This window comes from Anopheles arabiensis, chromosome 3 (genome assembly GCF_016920715.1).
Source record: "Anopheles arabiensis isolate DONGOLA chromosome 3, AaraD3, whole genome shotgun sequence".
Taxonomy (NCBI): Eukaryota; Metazoa; Arthropoda; class Insecta; order Diptera; family Culicidae; genus Anopheles; species Anopheles arabiensis.
Genome location: NC_053518.1, coordinates 90,359,448 through 90,375,835, shown reverse-complemented (window position 1 = coordinate 90,375,835; position 16,388 = coordinate 90,359,448). Strand labels below are relative to the sequence as shown.

General features: G+C 42.1%; 3 protein-coding genes and 1 long non-coding RNA gene across 5 annotated transcripts; 1 reads left to right on the top strand and 3 right to left on the bottom strand.

Annotated features, from left to right (window-relative positions):
• Window positions 1-268: 268 nt before the first annotated feature.
• Window positions 269-4,717, bottom strand: LOC120904391. 2 transcript variants are annotated; one of them, XM_040314331.1, is made up of 12 exons: window positions 4,640-4,717; window positions 3,644-3,769; window positions 3,528-3,575; window positions 3,219-3,462; window positions 2,988-3,143; window positions 2,822-2,916; window positions 2,609-2,763; window positions 2,152-2,546; window positions 1,862-2,094; window positions 1,181-1,779; window positions 781-1,117; window positions 269-703 (listed from the first exon to the last, which is right to left on the bottom strand). In XM_040314331.1, the coding sequence occupies exons 2-12, from the start codon at window positions 3,699-3,701 to the stop codon at window positions 360-362; spliced, it is 2,664 nt and encodes an 887-aa protein (XP_040170265.1). In that variant the 5' UTR covers window positions 3,702-3,769; window positions 4,640-4,717; the 3' UTR covers window positions 269-359. The 2 variants fall into 2 exon arrangements, with proteins under 2 accessions (XP_040170265.1, XP_040170266.1); XM_040314332.1 differs by lacking the exon at window positions 4,640-4,717 and having other exon boundaries at window positions 3,644-3,831.
• On the top strand, window positions 4,524-10,131 carry LOC120904390. The gene is made up of 11 exons (XM_040314330.1): window positions 4,524-4,593; window positions 4,843-4,890; window positions 4,954-5,134; window positions 6,831-6,986; window positions 7,071-7,153; window positions 7,216-7,352; window positions 7,444-7,874; window positions 8,160-8,389; window positions 8,447-9,084; window positions 9,167-9,509; window positions 9,581-10,131. Exons 1-11 carry the CDS (start codon window positions 4,533-4,535, stop codon window positions 9,985-9,987), a joined length of 2,715 nt encoding a protein of 904 aa, XP_040170264.1. The 5' UTR covers window positions 4,524-4,532; the 3' UTR covers window positions 9,988-10,131.
• Window positions 10,132-11,264: 1,133 nt separating this feature from the next.
• LOC120902108 lies at window positions 11,265-13,278 on the bottom strand. Its single transcript, XM_040310616.1, has 3 exons — window positions 12,157-13,278; window positions 11,757-12,093; window positions 11,265-11,679 (listed from the first exon to the last, which is right to left on the bottom strand). The coding sequence occupies exons 1-3, from the start codon at window positions 12,733-12,735 to the stop codon at window positions 11,339-11,341; spliced, it is 1,257 nt and encodes a 418-aa protein (XP_040166550.1). The 5' UTR covers window positions 12,736-13,278; the 3' UTR covers window positions 11,265-11,338.
• A 1,382-nt stretch (window positions 13,279-14,660) lies between these two features.
• Window positions 14,661-16,141, bottom strand: LOC120901375. Its single transcript, XR_005739293.1, has 3 exons — window positions 15,971-16,141; window positions 15,588-15,898; window positions 14,661-15,441 (listed from the first exon to the last, which is right to left on the bottom strand). It is a non-coding gene; the product is annotated as an uncharacterized LOC120901375 (long non-coding RNA).
• Window positions 16,142-16,388: the final 247 nt, after the last annotated feature.

Sequence of the window (16,388 nt, the reverse complement as noted above, 5' to 3'; positions counted from 1 at the left end):
ATTCATCAAAAAAAAGTTTAGCTTGACAAACAAGTATAGCACACAAGCTACATGAAACTAGTGATGAAAACCATCCAGTATCATAAATTCTCAAACTCGTTGAGCAGTGGAAGCTTAGTGGCGGATCTAGGCATGAAGAGAATTGGCATAGTGAAAGCAATGTGCTGTTCTTGGTCGAATCGGAAAGGTGAGTGTGGATTTCCATGTTTTACGCAGCGGACGAGAGAAAGAGAGTGGGGAGAAGCTATTAACTTTCCTCTGCCCCTGCGAAAGTCCTGCTTTGTTTGCGTACGAATATCGTTTCTAAATCAGCTTTATTCTTGAAACACATACACAGAAACCTTTACATCAAATTATCGTCACTGCAACACTTCCTTGAACCACTCGATGTACGCCGCAACACGGTTCACTACGCGGGGAGTTTCGGGACCGCATTCTCCATGGCTGTAGATGTGCACCAGATACTCCACATGCAAACCATTGTCGATGGGTTTTCTCCACACGATAGGGCTTCCTGCACTGTAGCAGTGATCGGGAACGTTAAAGACAAAAGTCTTGTATTGAATTTGAAAATCTGTCGTAAATGAGTATGGCCGATAACCAGGGTTCATGCAGATATGTTCAAACTGATCGAAAGAACGATTTAAAAGAGCCTCACAATCGCTTTTGTACATCGGATGAATGGAAGCCCTTAATGCAGAACCTGCGTATGTAATTAAAAAAAGTTTTGGTAATGAGTAAAACTACCGAACACGCCATACCATATACTACCGAACATACCAAAATCTAATACCCGTTGTTCGACTGGCGAATGAGTAAGGTTCTGCCAAAGACACGTAGGGAAAACGCTTTCAATTGGATTGATGGCCGATTCCAGTTTGATCATTGCGATGTTGTGCTGTTGTTTTGTCGGGTTATAGTGTGGATAGATGGCCACTTTCTCAATACGGATAATACTTGCATTGTCCAATGAATGGATTCCTCCTATTCGTGCAATGTTTGGCAGAACACCTTTTTCTAGCAAACATGATGCCGACGAAACAACACCACGAGTACTGATGAGGTATCCGTAACATCGATATGTTGTGTTGCGATCATTTTGCCATCCTATCTCAACCTAAAAGGAGAAGAATATTGCATTTAGGGAACGATAGATTACATCACATTATGAACTACTTACGACATGAGTAGCTCCATCTTGGTCAGCTGTTCTAAGGTGACGGTAGCGCTCCTCACACTCGTTGAATTCATTTTCTACTGCCATCATTTCTACGGTTTTGGCCTTATTGGGACAACAAACAACATTACTATTTGAACAGAATGAAATTTGTTGTTTGTTCTGCAGTCGAGCGTGAATGGCTGGACAGTCCTGTTCTGCCACGCAAGTTCCTTTTGTCCGATCCGCATACTTGCAGTCGTCTGAGAGCTTCCGATCAGGATCAATGTACACAAGAGGCTGTTCTTCCGGGCGAGGGAGTAGTACAGACTCAAGCCAATCTTTGTGTGCACTGAGCCTTACAGCTACAGCCGGCTCTCCATAGCCACAATCGCGGCCGAACAAGCTGATTGCTTCGATATAAACGTAAGTGCCATCGTTTCTTTCGATAGGGCTACCTTGCAATGCGTTACACAAGCCAGGGACAATGAATGGCAAATTTCCATAGCACAAATGCTCATCGTGCAAACCCTGTGGAAGTAAATCGAGGTGTTGTTGGGTCAGCGGGCATTGCTTTGACGAACGTTCGAAAACTATCGTCATGAGTTCAGACTGTTGAATATCTGAAACGATTTAGAAACAAATCAAGTGAATTCATGAAGCACATGAATAGGTAATGCCATTGTACAATGAGCTGTTCCATACTCTTTGAATCTTTTTGTGGCATTACTTGTTGTCCCGTTAACAACAATTTTTGGTCAGGGTTTGAGTGTCCATACCACGCACAAAATGGTTCTATCGGAGCAAAAGATTTGAGCTTCACTACGGCGATGTTGTTGTAGTACGGGGAAATCGATGAATTGTACAATGGATGAACGATGATTTCCGCAATGTCTATTACATTACTGGTCACTAGTAAAACTTGAATGGGTGTCGCTCTGCAATCGATTCATAAAGTGAAACAAATATTCAAAAATTGTACGAGCTATACTCACTCTTTGTGTGAAACACACTCAGCTGTAGTCAACACCACGTTGGGTTCGATAAGAGTTCCTGAGCAGTTTCTTTTGAATGGAGCAGTACCATATGGATACCCCAATGCAACGTTATATTCGCTGTTTATTGGTACTGATTGAAAGTAATTGTTAGCAAATTCTCGACTATCCTCATAACGCGCAGCACAAACCATTGGATGGAAATCGAAAAGTGTGACTGACTCGCCATATCGCTGGAGTGTTTCTACAATCCAGGCTCCAAATTTGGACACCTTTGTGTACACACCCGGTAAGAATGAACCACAGGATTTCCCGAACGATGTCACACCAACCAGGAAAGGGATTAATCTATTGCCCTTCACAAGTTTCACTTGCAGTGGTCCTCCAGAGTCTCCCTAATGCGGATAGAATGGTGGATGTTAGTTTCAAACGATAAGTAATGTTGCTTTCTTCTTACCGGACATGCGTCCGTCTTGTCGTCGCCAGCACATAGTTGATGATCCATGAGACCGTTTCGGTGCTTTCTATCTCCTTTTGGATAGTATGTTGAGCATTCTTCTTTATCTACTGGGGCGAACTCTACTTTTAATAGAATTTCTGACCCATTCTCACCTGAATTGAACATACCAATGAAATGAGTTATGCAGAAACATTAGTTAACTGATCTTACCGAGTGCTGTTGAGCCCCAACCAGCCGCCTCCAGTTTCGGAAAGCGAATCTCATCCTCCAACCAAAGACATGTTGGGATTACAATCTTCGTTGTGCTGTTCCAAAAATTAAAACTTGACTTGAGTGAATTGTGATACAGCTTTGAAATTGGTTTGTCCATCCTTACTCGACCTCCATCAATGCGATATCATAATACGTCGAGGGGAGTAGATAATTTGGATGACGGATGATATTGATAATTTTCAATTCTACTGCGTTTTGGTCATCTTTAGCACTGTAGATGTTGAGATCTAACATGCGGGCCACATCCGGCGGTGTATTGCTTAGCAGAAAGAAAGAACGCGATTTCACCAATGTTAGTAAAAGGACCCTTGTTTCAGTTTCTTTCAAAACTCACTTGTCATCCACTGTGCAGTGAGCCGCGGTAAGAATGAAGTTTTCCCAGATCAACGATCCTCCACACAACCATCGCACACTTTGATCTTCATTGGTCCAACCAATGGCGGCAATATGGTCAAACTCTTTGGGTTTTGCAGGTGGAGCTAGACCATCTAATATACTTAATCCTCCACCTGAAGATGAAGATGCTCCTTTGCATGAGAAGTATTCGCAAATGTCTTTGTAGAAACGCTCCTGGCAGTCTAGTGGAAGTAAATTGTTGTGACACATTCATGATAAAGTAAATCGCACTTATCAATAAACTTACCATCTAGAGAAGTCCTTTCGTACGGTAACATCCGAGAATCACAAAAACCTTTAAAAGACTCAACAATTAGTATCTTCTCAAACTGTTCAAACGAATCGATCAGATTTCAGACATACCCTGAACAATGAAAGCAAAAGCCAAAGCCCAATTTAGCACCACCGAAGCGTCCGCCATCCTCACTAAATGGAAGTTCAAACATGAATGGCTCTTCGGTTATTACGCGCAGCTGCCAAGAATCTGACCTTGATGCAAGAGAATTGTAAATCTATAGATTTAGGCAAGCAAACAACTTTTCCCGAAACACATAGCATGAAAGCGAAACCAGTTTTGTTAAGCACCGTCTCATTTAAATAATCATGGAATAATCATGCCTGTTGGAGGAATTGGAGCTTTGTTTAGATATGGTATCATTCTTAAAATTTGATGGAACAGGGGTTTCGGTGTCACGATTATACATCTGTAAAGGAAACAACTAGTCGACACAATAATGCTTGCAAAAGTTAGAGAATTCCTCCCAGCTTAATTTGTTTTCACGTAACATTAACTTAAATATCCACATTATTATTTAATAGATCTTACTTTTTATTTTATCCAAACATGGTTTAACGTTTGCAGCAAACGTAATGTTTGTATTTGGATTATAAAAGCTTAGAATGAACGTGTAACAGCTTAGCTAAACTTTGTAAAACTACGTCTCATGCTAAACCAGGGTTGCGGTTCACAAACAATAGTATAAAGGAACACAGTTCATTTATACCAGCTGAATTGTTTGATGTTAGAAACCCCTGCAACGTGGAGTAAAGGTCATTAAGTTGATCTTCATATCTATCAAGAGACTCTATATAAAAAAGATAGCTATTTCAAGTTTGCTGCTCATGCGATTCCACATCTTGTTGTTTTCGATGTTGGATCTTCGGTAACCAGTTTCCAACTTTGCCGCTTTGTCACTAAAAAGTTGGATCCAACGATCATTGTCATTCGTGTGGAAACCGTCGAGTTGTGAAGATGTTCGATTCGCCAATACTTCGCGTTGTGTTAGTGGTTTTATTTTTAACTTTATCACATGGTAAGCATCAATAAAACGTGTGGTGTATTAAAGATATTTTACTCACCATGTTGTGTTACCTCTTCAACAAGCAGCAAGTGTAAGCCAAGTCGAGCAGCTAAATAGAATATTAACGAAGAATTATTTCAAAGATTTCAACAGTTTTGATGATGTCTGCAATAAATAGTTTTTCTCGCACAGACGAACCACTTTTGTTTGCATATGTTGTGTAATATTTTCTTAAAAAATCATTTTAAACATCTCTTTCAGCATTTGCTGATGACCTACTTTTACCAAACCAGAGAACATCACTTGATGGTATGTATGATAAAAAATAAAAGTCAAATTTTATGCTAATTTACTTTTGTATGATATTCCTAGATTGCAGAAAACGATTCACAACAACATATCAACCCAAGTCTCAATTTCTGTTAGCGTTACCCTTTGAATCGCCACATACAGCTTTGATTGTTGAGGAGGAATCGTATCTCATCCAATGCATGGGATCGTTGATAACGGAAAACGTAATTCTAGGTGCTGGTTACTGCATCCCGGACAAAAGGTATTATCCAAAATCTATGAAATAGTCTCATCATATACCATAATATACAAATTCAACAGCGTATGTTTCGTATATTTCGACGATATTTCGTTTGTTAAGGTGAATTGATATATGTTAGAAAAACAGCGTACACAATGCTAACAGCACGCGAACTGCCGATTTTGAACTTATGTCACCTAAACTTGAGCCTTACACACCCCTCTTGCATCCCGCCCCGTCGATTTCGGGCCCCGTATATCGTTACTCTATAGAAGACATGTTAAACATACGCTTCGCAAAAGCTTTCAATCCGGCCCCGCAAAGAACATGGAAGTTTTTTGATTGGAGAAGAAATAGATTGTAGATTATAATAAAAAAACGGCTGTACAAATGTTTATCTAGTGATGAAAAAGGTTTCAACATTATGTCTTCATAGTTCGACTAACGAAGTGTAAAGTAAGTTACACATATTAGCTTGTGTGGGAAGGTATCGATAAAGATGGCCTGTAGCATGTGTTTTAGTAGCTGCTGTAATTTTGAAATTTCATCGAATATCATCGCACCATACGGAACCTATCTTGACCCGACCCGACCCGAACTCGCCGCACCAACGGGTCGGAGTCGCTTATGCTTTCTCGCACCTACTGATCTATCGGGTCGACCCGAACTCGCTGCACCCTCGGGTCAAACTGAAACTATCTTGACCCGACCCGACCCGAACTCGCCGCACCAACGGGTCGGAGTCGCTTATGCTTTCTCTCACCTACTGATCTATCGGGTCGACCCGAACTCGCTGCACCCTCGGGTCAAACTGAAACTATCTTGACCCGACCCGACCCGAACTCGCCGCACCAACGGGTCGGAGTCGCTTGTGCTTTCTCGCACCTACTGATCTATCGGGTCGACCCGAACTCGTTGCACCAATGGGTCGGAGTCGCTTATGCTTTCTCGCACCTACCGGAGTCATTGCACCCACTGAACCTACTTGTATCTTTCGGGTCGACCCGAACGACTCCGGGTCGCTTACGGATGGCTCCGACCCGAGTGTGTGTTAGTGTGTAGCCGGCTGCCCATTGCAGCGGTCGCCAGTGATGGGACAGCAGCCGGGGCTACGGTGTCTGCGGTGGTGGCGGCCCGATGTTCCGCGATATCCCAAAGGCACAGGTAACCGTGCCATCGCGATGGCCGCTGCAATGACGCTGCAGAAAGGCCAGACGAAACGCGATGGCTGCCGCGGGTTCTGTAGGATCCTTCTTGCGCAAGAGGATCCCATCCTTTCGCCATTTTTATGTTTGCACTTTTTACAACATTTATTACACTATTGAATAATACAAAACACAATACAATGTATGGGGCCGCGCGCACGAGCCGCACTGTGAGCCCTACCGGGAGCCCTGCTCGACCGGTAGCCTGTTACACACTCCTGCGTTAGGTGCGTTCTGCACACACTTAGCGCGCATCGCTAAGTGCGGCGTGATAGTGTGCGTGAGCGCAGTGTCGATTCCTGGATGTCGACCAGCAGCAGAGCAACTGCTACGGCGAATCCAGGGCTCGGCACGTCTATCCACAACAATGTTGATTTTGGCTCGCTGCACGGCTTGAGATTGTCTTTATGTGTCTGGTTACACGGTCACGTTGTGTATAGCGCCATTATATTCGAAAATGGACTACATTCGAACGATAATCAATCTTTAACCAATAAAATCTTTATGTTTAGTGTGTCTTACCTAGCTATTTTCACGGAAGATCCTTGGTATAATAACGATCATATTGAGCAAAAGCATAAGATCGTTGACTTCTCAGTTCATCCGAGTTACAAAAACAGTTCCAGCATCGACAACATTGCCCTTATGAAGCTGGAGAAAAATGTTAAGTATGTATCTACCATTGAACCGAGGGAATCGTTGCTAATGTTTTACATTGTTTATTGGGTGTTTTATTTTTGTGACCTGTACAGCATTAATACGCATGTTATTCCAGCCTGTTTATGGCCCAAAGAAGCTGCCAATAAGCTATACTATCCATTTTTTGATGATGTTTGTAAGTATTGGTACTACACGAAACAAGCTTCAGAGTAATATGGATCCATTTATTTTTGGCAGCCAAAAAAATTAAAAAGGAGCCCTTGTTCCCGATTGACACTTCGAAATGTGATACAAACTTATCATTTACCACGCGAACTGGTGAATATATATTAGAAAAACAATGTGAAGAGTACGAAAGCATTGATCAATGTTCGGTAAGTGTCCTGCGGAATGAATGTTTCATTTTTTAACACATACTTTATCCTTTTCTTTACACATACTTTATCCATGTTTATCCTTTTCTAGAAATGGACCACCGGACCGGTAGAAGTGAGGCTGTCCCATGATGGTAAAATCGTTCCATTTTTAGTAGGAATACTATGCAACATAAAGAAAGGTCGTATGGTCGCATACATTTCAATATTCAAATTTCGCGACTGGATCACTGCAACCCTCGAAAGCTTTCAGCAATCAGATGCAGCGGAGTACGTTTTCAAACCAAGCGATTGCGCCGAACGTCATAAACATTTGCGAGAGCATACGAACAATAACATCTTCGATGATGATGTTCTTCTTGAAGATGATTTTGATCCGAATAAGAATAAAATGCCTTTCAACTCCCATACCGTAAAGTTGCTGTGGGCGGACGAGTTGGCAACAAATGTGTCCTCTTGCTACGGTGCACACGTCGAGCCGGACGCGATCGTTACATTGGCGCTATGTACTTCATATTTGGGGTGAGTGTGTGAAACAAATGGCAAACAGCTGGTCTCATGTTACAGTCCTCAATTCGTACGACTCAACAACATGCCCATCATGGGCTCAAACCCCAAATGGACCGTGCCGCCATACGTGGGACTGACTATCCTGCTATGGGGGGTGATCCAAAAGTCACTAAAAGCCAACCCTACAAAGTTATACCGGCAGGCCTTGACCGAGAACGGTTGTTGAGCCAAAAGAAGAAGAAGAATGAGCAACAAATAGCAAACCTTTCTAGCAAAAGCTATACTTCCATTTTTTAGGATTCCTCCTTCGAAGGTGTTGTTTTACGATTTGTCGGAGCTAAACATTCGCGAAATCATCGTTCATCCCAACTACACGCGCACTGCCGAGCCCAATTATAACGATGTTGCTGTTGTGAAACTAGAATCTCCAGTCAAATTCATTCCAACCATCTGTGGCTGGTATGACGATATTCATCCATCTATCGATCTTGGAGTAAAAGCAGTAGTAACTGAGAAGTTTCAAACTGGTGAGAAAAACAAAAACGATGTTGTGCCATTTGGAAATTATTTTAATGTTTTCCCAGAATATCAAAAGTCATCAACAACATTAGTAACAACCCTGGAGAACAACAAACGGTGTCTTGCAGCACTACGCAAACGATACCAACTGCCACAAGACACGCTGGATAAGTATTTGTGTTTACACTACGAACTGTCTTCGATACGAAGCTCCTACCAGATAGAATTGGGCGCTCCAATTCATGGAATTAAACGAGTACATTACTATGTAGTAGGACTGAATCTTGTTGGGCATGACACCGACGTAGACACTCCGATGATTGGAATACGGTTTAGCATTCACAAGGCATGGTTCGAGTCAGTATTACTGCCTGCAAAGAATAAACAGAACACAAACATGTCCTTTGAAGGAGTAACATACGTTGATTCTGATCTTCGATATGCCGACAAATGTGGATATTCCGATGGAGTCAAAGGAACGTGTGCGGATATTTCAAACTGTCCCTCTATCGAACAACGGCTAAAAGATAGCAAGCTTATCACTTTTTGTACGAACAGAACGGTAGTTTGTTGTCCACAGCAATCGATAAGCTCAACAGAAAAAGATCTCCATGAATGTCCGCAATATTATAGCCATTTACGACAAGAACGACATGCCAAATCGATGGAGGACCGTTCGTTGGATAATCAATCTCCCCACCTGGTTCGTATACTACAGTAAATCCTCCCGATCAATGCAGTTATCTTATAACATAACAGAAAACCACATTTTGTTCTTTTGAAAGGTTGAACTAGGATGGGCATACCCTCCACATGAATTTATTGAATGTACAGGATACCTCATCACAACTCGTGTTATCCTTACAATGGCCTCCTGCCTTCGACGGAGAGATTCAGGACCTAACGTGGTACGTTTTGATGGTATATGGCCTAGAAATGGTACAGAACCAACATTCATTCCCGTTGGCAAAATAGAGTATCATCCAATGTACAATAAAACAACAAAAGAGCATAACTTTGCCATTGTGACGTTGGTGTCGGCATATGAGCCAAACTGGAATATCTTCCCTGGATGCATTTGGTTGAACGAGACGCACTTTCCTACGCATCAAAAAGTGTGGGTCGAGCGTAAGTGCCCTCAAAATTCAACCTTAGCAAGACGCATTTAAAAGGACCAAAAATATGTTTTTCTCATATAGGTAACAAACGTTTCTATGACATTTACCAGATGTACCAGAATGACTGTGAAACATACCTGAATCGTTCAATGGCAGATTCGGAGGCCTGCATGTTTCGTAAACGGTGGACTTGTGCTTCTTATTACAACCCAATACTTAAAGAGGCTTCGCCGAAATGTGTATTTCAAACCGAAGATGTATTGTTGGCCGAAATTCACAAAGTTGAATACAAATTGCAAACACCAATTATATCGCATCAGTTGGACAAAAACGGTAAAACGATTGAATACTTGATGAGCAATTTGGAATGCGATTTGCATTACAAATGGCGCACATCAATTGAAAATGAAATCTCAACTACACAGCGTGCAACGTCGGAAAAAGACTGGATTGTGTCGGTGCTAGAATCGAACAAAATCAGTACCTAATGATAAAGTGACACAATTAATCCAACAAAGGTAAGAAAGGTTGCAGATATCAGCTATTTCGCATACGTCAATGAAAAGCATTGTAATAAAGGTTTAGGAGTCTAATAAATAACCATCCTTATGTTTATAACACCTAAGGTGAGATTTTGGTACTGGTAAAATTTGTCAATTGTTTATTAAAGTGATGCACAAATTTTGAATAGGAATCCGAATTCGGCTGATAACGATGGGGTCCCGTGACCTAGGAATCATGAGCCCTACCCCTTCCGTTCCCTCTATCAGAAAAAAAGTTAGTAGCCTGCTCCACCAGACCCCCCCCCCTTCCTCGTCCTCACTGTGTACAGGAGAACAGCGGAACCATCGGGCTGATCATCAATCCAAAACGAATCATAACTGAACATAAACGACCGTATCGGGGTGGTCGTTCGTTCCCGGGAACGTTCGCCGCGACGCTCATTTTCACTCATTTCATAGCCCTCTATGATAAAAAATTAGAAAACCATCTAGGTTTTGTTCTGCCCAATCTAGTGGTACAACCCTGTCCACTCATGAGCGACGAACGTTCTTCGACGAACGACCACCCCGATACAGCCGAAAGACATAAATAGAAAAAATGTCTTTAAAAATATAAAACATTTTCATAAATTACAAACAGTTAATAAAAAAAAAGAAAAAACAAATACAGTAAAAAACGGATACATCAGGGATTGAAGATGATAGTGCCGAATATGTGACTCAACTGCTTGAGAAAAAGTATCAAAAATGCTCATTTTCTATTATGATCCGTGTTAGAGAACTCAATTTGTCTCTGGTTTGATATATCGGACTGAACGAAGGTCATTTGCATTACCTGACTCAAACGGAGACCGTTTTTTGTCCAACAGCTTTCCGTTAGGTTAGAGCTAGGGAAAGCGTTTTGTTATAGGGTTTAACTACTAAATAAATATATTTAAACCACACGAATTGCATGTAATTACATTTAAAAGAGATTTTTTGTAATTATTCACTGGAAAAGGGTGGGAATTACAAAATACATAGAAATTAGATATGATTTCAGGATTGGCGGCGGCGACAGATCGTAACTATATGGTTGAAAGTTACGGTCCTCCCGTCATTAGATGTTACCCATGTATACTTTACCTTGTCTAAGGGGAAAATGGCTGGGACTATGAATTGGTTAGGAGTTATTTATTTTCAATGCGCACAAATATCGTTTGTAAATTTGTTTTGATTTATTACTAATAAAACTCATAACCAAACAGACATATTCGATTTGTAAACGACGAAGCATGTGTAAACGAATGGTTTTATTGTTAAACACATACACAGAAACCTTTACATCAAATGATCGTCACTGCAACACTTCCTTGAACCACTCCATGTACGCCGCAACACGGTTCACTACGCGAGGTGTTTCGGGACCGCATTCTCCATGGCTGTAGATGTGCACCAGATACTCCACATGCAAACCATTGTCGATGGGTTTTCTCCACACGATGGGACTTCCTGCACTGTAGCAGTGATTGGGAACGTCAATTTTAATCTTGTATCGAATTTGAAAATCTGTCGTAAATGAGTATGGCCAATAGCCAGGGTTCATGCAGATATGTTCAAACTGATTGAAAGAACGATTTAAAAGAGCTTCACAATCGCATTTGTACATCGGATGAATGGAAGCCCTTAATGCAGAACCTGCGTATGTAATTAAAAAAAGTTTTGGTAATGAGTAAAACTACCGAACACGCCATACCATATACTACCGAACATACCAAAATCTAATACCCGTTGTTCGACTGGCGAATGAGTAAGGTTCTGCCAAAGACACGTAGGGAAAACGCTTTCAATTGGATTGATGGCCGATTCCAGTTTGATCATTGCGATGTTGTGCTGTTGTTTTGTCGGGTTATAGTGTGGATAGATGGCCACTTTCTCAATACGGATAATACTTGCATTGTCCAATGAATGGATTCCTCCTATTCGTGCAATGTTTGGCAGAACACCTTTTTCTAGCAAACATGATGCCGACGAAACAACACCACGAGTACTGATGAGGTATCCGTAACATCGATATGTTGTGTTGCGATCATTTTGCCATCCTAGCTCAACCTAAAAGGAGAAGAATATTGCATTTAGGGAACGATAGATTACATCACATTATGAACTACTTACGACATGAGTAGCTCCATCTTGGTCAGCTGTTCTAAGGTGACGGTAGCGCTCCTCACACTCGTTGAATTCATTTTCTACTGCCATCATTTCTACGGTTTTGGCCTTATTGGGACAACAAACAACATTACTATTTGAACAGAATGAAATTTGTTGTTTGTTCTGCAGTCGAGCGTGAATGGCTGGACAGTCCTGTTCTGCCACGCAAGTTCCTTTTGTCCGATCCGTATACATGCAGTCGTCTGAGAGCTTCCGATCAGGATCAATGTACACAAGAGGCTGTTGTTCCGGGCGAGGGAGCAATACAGACTCAAGCCAAGCTTTGTGTGCACTGAGCCTTACACCTACAGCCAGCTCTCCATAGCCACAATCGCGACCGAACAAGCTGATTGCTTCGATATAAACGTAAGTGCCATCGTTTCTTTCGATAGGGCTACCTTGCAATGCGTTACACAAACCAGGCACAATGAAAGTCTGATTGCCATAGCACAAATGCTCATCGTGCAAACCCTGTGGAAGTAAATTGAGGTATTCTCGAGCCAGCGGGCATTGCTTTGACGAACGTTCGAAAACAATTGCCATGAGTCCAGACTGTTGAATATCTGTTCCGTGTTATATAAATAACTGTAATTGAGTAAAATAATGTAATGTTGTCCACTCGAACGACTACAGGCTGTCCCCGAGAGACGCTATGAATGGGAATAAGCGTAAGTCGAAGAAGAAACCGCGTAAGTCGAATCACGGAATTTAACAGCCAAAATAGCTTGGGTAGCTGTACCAGTTTTCGGCAGGCTAGTGCAGCAGTTTCACAAAAACGGCTCATACACCTACATTTTTTATTATTTTTCATGATGAAGTGATGTTATTTTGGTTGATAATCTATCGTAATATGTTATGGTATTTTGTATTTGCCACTCCAAAGCCTATCTTCACAAATATTCTTGAAAATTCCAACATTGGTTTTGCTCCTATTTTCGGCAGTTTGTTCTTATTTTCGGCAGGATGTGTTCTTATTTTCGGCAGGATGTGTTCTTATTTTTGGCAGGATGTGTTCTTATTTTCGGCAACGCGAATATAGGTTAAAACATGTTTTAATCAATGTAAATAGCTAGACATTTGGGCCGGTCTCGTAGTACAGTCGTCAACTCGTACGACTTAACAACATGCCCGTCATGGGTTCAATCCCCAAATAAACCGCGCCGCCATACGTAGGACTGACTATCCTGCTATGGGGGGGAATCAATTAGTCACTGAAAGCCAAGCCCACAAGTGGTACAGGCAGGCCTTGACCGACATCGGTTGTTGAGCCAAAGAAGAAGAAGAAGAAATAGCTAGAAAAAAATTAAAGCAATTTTAACACTCTTACTTTCGTAATATTGTTGTTAAAAAGCCCTTTAATTATTAATTTCATGTGGTTTATTCTGGCGCGTTGATATAAACAGAGAAGCCATCGAAAAGTGACAGCTTGAGCGTACGGCATCAACTGGCTTACAAATAATTATTTTTCCCTTCAGTTATTGCATTATTTGTCATCAAATGGGTGATATTTGAAACAAGAAAGGTCTTATTATGTGTCTATATACGCATTTGAGTGTTCTGATCAAGTTGAAAAGGAATATTCAAATCCAAATCCAAGGTGTGTTATTGTTCCAAGTTTCGGCAGGAACCCACTACATTGAGCTGTCAAAAATGAACATTTACTGTGTATCTATTTTCAGCAGCATTTAAAGTGAAAACAATTTGTTTATCGTGGTCTTAAAATTCCGAACAAGTTAGGATAATTAAACAAGCATAAAATCTTTAATATACATTAAACTTTCATGGTTTTACTGTTCTGGTTCTCTTAATCACAAAACCTGCCGAACTATTGGCTGACAGCAAATCTGCTAAAAAATGCACAATTCATTTGATTTTTCGGAAAATACACAAGGAAATGTTGTGAAACTGCGTATTTGAATAACAAATGAGCATACTTTTATTACCAAATTGTGTTTTGTGACATTTTTTGCCGCTTTTGTGTTGAATTTCGCTTATTTAGTTACTTACTTCCTACAACCAGATTGTTCGCTGCGGCGAACTGGACCAATCTACTACCACTATCGTTACTGTGCTCATGCAGACTGTGACAACCAGTGTATTGACGGTACATTAACTCCCTACCGACTTTTGCGTTGAAGTCCCCCAGGATGATTATGAGATCATGCCTGGGGCACGCATCTATGGTTCTAGCAAGGGGGCCGTAAAACAGGTCCTTCTCCTCTTCCTCTTTCTCTTCGGTAGGGGCGTTAACGTTTATGAGGCTTATATTAAAGAATTTGCCTCGCATGCGCAGGGTGCATAGCCTATCGTTTATAGCCTTGAAATCCATGATTGCGGGATTCAACCGGGGACCTACGGCGAAACCCGTTCCAAGCACGCGGTGGCGGTCGTGGCAGCTGTAGTATATGTCGTAGCAATGCTTACCACGCCTGTTCTGCACACCGTTCCCTAGCCACCGAATCTCTTGTAGAGCTACGAGGTCCATGCTCAGTGTGGCTAGGGCATCATCAAGTTTTTTCAAGGCTCCGGCTTCGCTTAGAGTGCGTACGTTCCATGAGCCCATTTTAAGAGTAATCCTGGAGCAATGCGTAGGGTCGGTATCGTTGGTTCCGTTTCGATGATTCCTGGTGTTTTCCGTAGCCTATAAATCGATGGGACTGGGTGACTGGCCCCGCGCCCACGTGACCGTTTTGTTTAGCGTCGGGTTGCCTCCCCGACGTTCAGGCACCCAGTTTCCCGGGATACCCACCCCCTCCTGGTTTGCCATATGCCACCATCCGCCCAAGGGCAACCCCTTGGTCAAGCCCGTGTACCCAAGTTTGGATATGTGATGACACACGTTACCACTCTGCACGACGAGGACGTGTCGGAATAGGAGTTGGATGGGAGAGCCTGTATTATCCCTCGAGGCGGCTTCGGATCCCATCCCATTGCAGAGCGTATCCCCCTGCCGAATCCCCCTATTACCTTGCCGAAAATAGATACAGTTACCCTAATTTTCATGTTATTTGACATGTGCTGGATGGTTTAAGCTACTAAATTAATTATTCGATTTGAGTTTTAGTGAAGATTACAAATTTACACATTTTTCAATGAATTTTAAAATTTGACCAAAAGAGTCATTATTTTGCTTTTCACCTTTTGGGTAAAGAACTGTCAAATTAAGAAAATAGCATATCTCCGATACATCAACTCGCTTTGATATCTCCGAATCCGCGTATGTGAGGGACCGCGTATCTCGGGGACTACCTGTAATGTTATGACTAATTTTAAATTGCATCAAATTTATAAAAAAACACACACAATCACGCACGCAAGTACACACACACACACACACACACACACACACACACACACACACACACACACACACACACACACACACACACACCTACCCTTCCCCCTCTCTTGGTGTTTTTCGCAAGGTGATCCCGTAGGATCTCGTTATGCGAGGCGGCAAAAACACACACAGCCACGCACGCAGGCATGAACACACATACACACACATAGACGCGCGAGCGCACGCACGCACGAACGCACGAGGGAGCGTAAATGAAGAGGTTCTATACGTTGCCGGACTCCCCCTCCCGTGTTCTCGTTCATAGAGAAAGCTGATGTGTGCACGTTTGTGCATGTACCTTTGCCGTCCCTCCTCTCCTTCCTCATCCGTTGACCGTTCGTTGTAAGCTGGAGGATGAGTTCAGCGCTGTTGAAGAAATGAAAGTTAAGAATGAGATTACTCACTCTTTTTTCGTATGCTTTGTGTGTCACAACTTACCTTATTGCAAACAAAATCCGGAATGAAGCTCCTAGTTTAGAATATTCCGCATTCGATCACATCCTCGGCGATGCTCGACGCCATCAGTGGATGAAAGCAGGAAAAGAAAAAAAAGAAAAGCATCGGTCACCATCAGCATCATCTTACTTTCACACTTTTACATCGGTTGATGATTCTTACCATTTCAATTTCACCACAACAAACTGCGATGGAACCAAATCCAGAACACCAAAATCACACACGATTTCTGGAGCAAACCGACACGTCCTCCCCCTCCAACTGTTTGCCACAGACTGACGTGTGTGTGAGCAGCAATGTTCTTGAAGCGGTGAGCAACGGTAAAGCACACACAAGAAGAAGCGAGACGGCTATACGAGAAGCGAATTACGCCGCCGCACACACACAGCGTGCGTCATAA